This window comes from Cyprinodon tularosa, unplaced genomic scaffold, assembly GCF_016077235.1.
Source record: "Cyprinodon tularosa strain WSP-4 unplaced genomic scaffold, ASM1607723v1 ctg889, whole genome shotgun sequence".
In the NCBI taxonomy this organism is placed as follows: Eukaryota; Metazoa; Chordata; class Actinopteri; order Cyprinodontiformes; family Cyprinodontidae; genus Cyprinodon; species Cyprinodon tularosa.
In genome coordinates this window covers 293,788-300,404 of record NW_024039661.1, presented here as the reverse complement: position 1 = coordinate 300,404, position 6,617 = coordinate 293,788, and the positions used below count along the sequence as shown (strand labels likewise).

Below are 6,617 nucleotides of genomic sequence, written 5' to 3'. Positions count from 1 at the left end.
TACTTAATAAAAAATAAATTTTTAGATTATAACAATAATAAATAAAATAATAAATAATGTGAATAAATAAAGAAGCTAATTAATAGAGGTATATACATTTATGTCTCACTGTATAATTAAATTTCAACATGTATTTATTTGTTTACTCTATTTTTGTATATTGTATAATTATATGCTTATTTATTTATTGAGCTTTTTTTCATTTCTGTATTTATTTTTAAATGTGGCAGAGCTGGTTTGCCATACAAGTAGAGTGAAGATACAACAATAACTTTAAAAAAACAACAATAGTTTAGTTTATCTGCATGTTATATGTCGGCTAAAAAGTTAAGCTAAAGTAGGCAAGCAAAAAAAAAAGAACAGGCTTCATAATTATTGCACTAATTTATAATTAATGGCTAATAATATATCTGAAATATGAGTGGTGGGAAAATACACTCCTGAGACACTCCTCTGGTACACATCACAGTAAAGTCTTTTCTTCTTTTAGATTCTTCACAAAAGTCTTTAAATCTGCAATACTGAAAACTAATGTATTTGTTTCTAACTGATTTATTAATAAACTGGGAAAACTTCATCCTCTATTACAGTGTTAGACCATGGCCAGGAAAACTGTTCTACATCTACCATGTTTAACAGGCAGGAAATATGTGGGTTTGTCAAGCATGAAAATGATTAACAAGGAACAATCCTTACAATCTGAAGGAGGAAAACCAGAAAAAAAAGGAGCAAATAGAGGTGGAGTAGAGGTGGAGAGATAAGGTTAAGCGTCACTAAACATAAATGAAACTCAAAGGTTGTGAATAACAGCAGAGCTTCAGTCCAGACTAGTTTCTCTGTCTGAGTTTCTTCTTTCTTCCTCATCAACCAACTCAAGCAGCGGTGAGTACAGCTGATAATATTCACTGTTTCTACCATCAACAGCAAACTGATTTTAGTCATTACTAAACTTGGACAATTTATCTTGCTGCTTTAAGAAATACACAGAATTCCCTTTGATTTTCTTCAAAATGTTGTTTGGAAGAAAATGGAAACTAAATAAACATGTTAGAGTGGATTATGCTGTTTAATTCAATCGACATTTTTTTTCATAAGGAGTTGAAATCTTATTTAGCCTCAGTCAATGACAGGGAGAATCCTCCCAGCTTAAAGTCCACAGAGAGACACACCCAGTCAGACTGATCCCAGTAAAACCTGTGAGTCCATGAAATGTTGGTTATTATCTCCATTACAGTTCACATGATCATCCAGTCAGATTGATTCAACGTTTTCTAAGGAAAACAGTGACTTGAAGGCAATCTCTCCAGTAAGGATGCCTGTACCGACAGTGGAGAGGAAAAACTCCAGGAAGAAACCTCCAGCAGAACCAGGCTCAGTGTGAGCGGCCATCTGCTGAGGCCCACTGGGGTTCAAGGAGACAGAAGCAGACATAGAAAAAGAAGCATAGATACAAAAGGCAACTGTCAACCAGCTCCACAGGCGGCCCCGTCCAGGAAACACACAGCCAGGCAGACGAGCTCCGAGCCAGCTCCCATGTCAGAGGATGAAGAGAGCACATCCAGTTAGTCACAGTCAGAGAAACAGGACTACACTGGAAAACAGGCCAAGCTCCAACATCTAGAAACAAAAGGTGTTGATGGCAGCAGCACAGCTGATATTTCTCTCCAGGATGGAGTCACAGCCAAACAGGAACAGACCAGATGAAGCTACTATGAGAAAAGCAGAGAGAGCAGATCGTTAGAGATTGAACTAATAGATTCTGCAGAGTGGGAGAATAGAGATAGAATGAAGCAGAATGATGAAAAAGGGGTCCCTATGTCCTCCAGCAGTCTAAGCCTATAGCAGCAGAACTATAGAGATAGCTCAGAATAACCTGAGCCACCCTAACTATAAGCTTTATCAAAAAGGAAAGTTTTAAGCCTAGCCTTAAAAGTAGACAGGGTGTCTGCCTCACGGACTAAAACTGGTAGTTGGTTCCACAGGAGAGGAGCCTGAGAATAAACCTGTCGGTTTATGATGACATGAACAAAACTGGTAAAGTTAACAATCAGTTTAAATGATAGTGAAGCAATTCATTCATTCGCAGTTATGTCGTCCATTTCAACAACTCATGACCAACTCTAAACTAGCTTGATTTGGTTGTTAGTTTATTATCATATTGAGAAACAAGATATTTTGAGAGTCATTGTAATCCTAGACAGAACCACCAATGGAGCTGGTTTACTGTTACCTTCCCTAACATAGAAATTATTCATAAATTAGTGCTTCATGTTTCTTTTCTATGTCTGCTTCTGTCTCCTTGAACCCCAGTGGGCCTCAGCAGATGGCCGCTCACACTGAGCCTGGTTCTGCTGGAGGTTACTTCCTGTTCAAAGGGAGTTTTCCTCTCCACTTTCCCTGCATGCATGCTTGGGGAGAGGGATTGCTGCAGAGCCAATCAGCTGGGTTTGAATGATCTGATTGAATTGAATGACATGTTGCGCCTTGATACCATGAAATTAAACCAAATTAAATGAAATGATATTGATCCTGGGATGTTCACTCATCCATTATTGAACTGCTATCTTTGTCAGTGTTTCATGCTAACTTCAACAGCAGCTAAAATGTTTTGCTATCTCATTTCAGCTCAATGGCACCACCACCACAAAAAAAGCTGAAACAGCAGAAAGATCTACAGTCTTTGCCCAAAAATAGCAACAGCAACGTGAGTACTGGTTACTAAACACAGGCTCAAGAGTTAGCTGTCTTGAGCTAGCTCTTATCATTGATGTCCAAGTCTGATGTGGTTGGAGGTGTTGGAACCAGTCAGCGTTGCCCTGTGAGACAGACAGTCTGTGAACAAGAACTGATGTTAGGATGCATCTGGTTTCACACTGACAGTGTTTCAGAAAGCTGACGGTCTGCCTCTCTGAGAGACAACAGGTCCTGTAATAACAGCTTCTGTTGCTCCTGAGGCCTCCTGCTGTCAGGGTGATCACATGTTCTTCTCCTTTGGTCAGCTGACTGAACTCACCTCATGTAGCCTGATCAGAACATCATGTCAGACCTTCAGATCAGGAACATCTTGCTTATCATTGATCTCTGTCTCCTGTCCTCAGAGTTCAGACATGTCTTCTAGCAGCAACCTGCGGTCTGAGGATCAGTTCCTGTGCTCCATCTGTCTGGATGTCTTCACTGATCCAGTCAGCACACCATGTGGACACAACTTCTGCAAAGCCTGCATCACTCAGCACTGGGATGGAAATGTTCTCTACAATTGTCCTCTGTGCAAAGAACATTTCACCTCCAGACCTCAGCTGAAGGTCAACACCTTCATCAAAGAGATGGTTTCTCAGTTCAGACGCAGCAGCTCGGAGCAACAAGCTGCCAAACCAGGAGAAGTTCCCTGTGACGTCTGCAATGGAACCAAACTGAAGGCCCTGAAGTCCTGCCTGGTGTGTCTCCTCTCCTACTGTCAGACTCACCTGGAGCCTCATCTGACAACTCCAGGTCTGAAGAAACATCAGCTGATGGAGCCTGTGGAGAACCTGGAGGACAGGATGTGTCTGCAACATGAAAGACCTCTGGAGCTGTTCTGTAGGACCGACCAGACATGTGTCTGTTTGCTCTGTGCTGTTTTGGACCATAAGAACCACGAGTTTGTTCCTCTGATAGAAGAAACTGAAGGAAAGAAGGCAGAGCTGAGGAAGACAGAGGATGAAGTTCAGAAGATGATCCAGAACAGACGAGTGAAGATTCAGGAGATCAAAGAGTCGATGAAGATCAGTAAAGATGCTGCAGACAGAGAGAAAGCAGAAGGTGTTGAGGTCTTCACTGCTCTGAAGGAGTCTGCTGAGAGAGGCCTGAAGGAGCTCATCAAGGAGATCGAAGACAAACAGAAAACTGCAGAGAAACAGGCTGAAGACTTCATCAAAGATCTGGAACAGGAAATATCTGAGCTGATGAAGAGGAGCTCTGAGGTGAAGCAGCTCTCCCAGTCTGAAGACCACCTCCACCTCCTCCAAAGCTTCTCCTCCCTGAAAGCTGCTCCACCCACCAAGAACTGGATAGAGGTCAGAGTCCGTCCACCAACATATGAGGGGACTATGGAGAGAGCTGTGGCTCAGCTGGAGGAGGAGATCAGAGAGATGATGAAGAAGATGATGAAGGCTGAGTTGAAGAGGGTCCAGCAGTCTGCAGTGGATGTGACTCTGGATCCTGATACAGCTCATCCTTACCTCATCCTGTCTGATGATGGAAAACAGGTTTACTGTGGGACTAAAGGACAAGATCTACCAGACAATCCAGAGAGATTTTCCTTGTTTACCAATGTTTTAGGACGTCAGAGTTTCTCTTCAGGCAGATTTTACTTTGAGGTTCAGGTTAAAGGAAAGACTGGCTGGGAATTAGGAGTGGCCAGAGAGTCCATCAACAGGAAGGGAAACATCAGACTGAGTCCTGGGCATGGTGTCTGGACTGTTGTGTTGAGGAAAAGCAATGAGTACTCTGCTTGCGCTGGTCCTTCAGTCCGTCTCCATCTCCATCCTGGTCCTGAGAAGGTGGGGGTGTTTGTGGATTATGAGGAGGGTCTGGTCTCCTTCTATGATGTAGATGCTGCAGCTCTGATCTACTCCTTTACTGGCTGCTGCTTCACTCAGAAACTCTACCCATTCTTCAGTCCTGATCTTAATGATGGAGGTAAAAACTCTGCTCCTCTGATCATCTGTCCTATTAATCAGGCTGATTGATCCTCTGAAATCTCATCTGATGAAGAATGAATCTGTAGATGAACAACCTTCAACCTGAGTGAGTCTTGAGTTGAAGTCCCGCTGGTGGAGAGGTTAGCTTGGAAACATCCTTAGCAGGAAGTCGACAGTTCAGTTCCACCTCTGATCTCTATTTATTCCCTGTATTGCTGATGGCCCATTGGTAGTACAGGGTTGAAGTGAAGCCACCGGCTGCCATATTGGTACTCCCTAGTTAGACCGGTCGCAATGTAAATAATATGTGCCCTACAGCATTGATCAACAATGATAAACACTGGCTGTTTCATAGCATCAGAAGATTTCTGTAACTTATAATAAAAAAATAGGCCCATCACATTGTATAGTCATTATGAAGTCTATAAATCATGTAATATAACCTATTATACAATCCATCACAATAAAAGTAATGTGTTAATGGAGCATTATAATACAGATGTGCCAAAAGTGCTAAATTGATCATGTGAAATTACCTGTTAAATGTCTCCCCGCAGTCGGCAAACTGCTTGTTTTTGCAGCCAAATGCTACACATGTAGACATTTTTAATGCATAACTCTGTGGGAGTGGGGAGTACCAATATGGTGGCCGGTGGCTTAATTTTTTTTTCGGGCTATTAGCAACCCAGTGAATAAATAGAGATATGTGAATTCCATCTCATTGTTTTCATCTGTGGTTTTTATAAGGGCTAATGATCTTTAGACTGGTCTCTCCTGGTCCCTCCGTGTCTGTCTTGGTCCCTCCTGGTCTGGTTTTGCTGTGCTTTGATAAATCTGGTTGATTCCGGTTCCACCAATCATAGAAACATTTAACTCCCTTTGATCTTTACCTGCAGACAAACATCCCGTAAACAACAAACTGAAAGCGATTTAAAAGACACAGAAGAGGTGAAAGCTAAATAAGGGCATCTAACAAAAACCAAACTGTTATTGCTGCTGATTTTAAACATCATCTTTTGAAATAAAACATACATTTTTAACTTCCATTTTAAAATCTTGTACATTTTTACTGTGATCACTAAACATATAAACCTATATAATTCAGGGTGTAATGTTCCTTTACCTTCTGTCTTTCACTCTATTAAATATACCTTATCAATTTTTTGTTGTTGCTGTCATGATCTTGGTGCTGATGGTTTGTTTTTTTCTTTGCTCCTGCTCACTTGTCTAGTTGTTCCAGCGGCTGATTAACGGCGATCATTTCCACTCAGTTCCTTGGCTATTTATCATGTTTGCTTGCCTTCCATTAGCGCCAGGTTATTTGACCAGTTTGGTGAGATTATCCCTAGCGTTGTAAACTTTGTTCTGTTTTCCTTATTGTGACCTGTTCCTGCCAAGTGGATCCCGAGTTTTGCTTTGCCCTGTCTGATCTGTTCTGGACTGATTTCTGGATTCTGCCGGCTTCTTAACTCGGACCTGTCTTCTGACTCTGGCTTTGGATTTCCCCTCAAGGACACTGTTGCTGCTCGGCGTCAGATGGCACCTGCTCTGTGTTCTCTCTAGGAACTCTGGGGATGGCGCCTGTTGGGTTTTTAATCCAGAAAAATGTGAGTTTAAAAGATTAAAAGGAAAATGATCAACACAGAGACAGGGTTTTGTGACGTCAGCGTGTGCCGGGTGGAGAGAAGATTCTGGCTTGGAAAGCCATCACCTTCTCCCACCGATCCCTTCATAGCAAAGCCTTTTATTAACAGTTTACAACATCAAACAGGCGGGCCTAAAACAGAAGAGCCAGTAATCATTGTCTGGGAGGATGCAGGTAACAAGATAGTGTGAATTGACCAACTGGCTGGATGGAAGTCACACAGCCGTGTGATTCTGCCTCATGACCTACAGGAGGTCATAAAAGTTTATGACCCTTCTGGTTGAAACACAGGA

The 6,617-nt window shown here is 42.0% G+C and overlaps 1 protein-coding gene across 3 annotated transcripts; it reads left to right on the top strand.

Moving 5' to 3' along the window:
- The first annotated feature begins 755 nt into the window (after positions 1-755).
- Positions 756-5,078, top strand: LOC119775657 (E3 ubiquitin-protein ligase TRIM21-like). Of its 3 annotated transcripts, XM_038273708.1 has the most exons (3): positions 756-882; positions 2,626-2,704; positions 3,099-5,078. In XM_038273708.1, exons 2-3 carry the CDS (start codon positions 2,630-2,632, stop codon positions 4,725-4,727), a joined length of 1,704 nt encoding a protein of 567 aa, XP_038129636.1. In that variant the 5' UTR covers positions 756-882; positions 2,626-2,629; the 3' UTR covers positions 4,728-5,078. The 3 variants fall into 3 exon arrangements, with proteins under 3 accessions (XP_038129636.1, XP_038129637.1, XP_038129639.1); XM_038273709.1 differs by lacking the exon at positions 2,626-2,704 and having other exon boundaries at positions 796-882; XM_038273711.1 differs by lacking the exons at positions 756-882; positions 2,626-2,704 and adding an exon at positions 2,947-2,970.
- Positions 5,079-6,617: the final 1,539 nt, after the last annotated feature.

Coding starts and splice junctions, on each gene's coding strand:
- LOC119775657 (XM_038273708.1), top strand. CDS start 2,630: ATGGCACCACCACCACAAAAAAAGCTGAAACAGCAGAAAGATCTACAG. Junction 2,705..3,098: donor CCAAAAATAGCAACAGCAAC/GTGAGTACTGGT, acceptor TCCTGTCCTCAG/AGTTCAGACATGTCTTCTAG.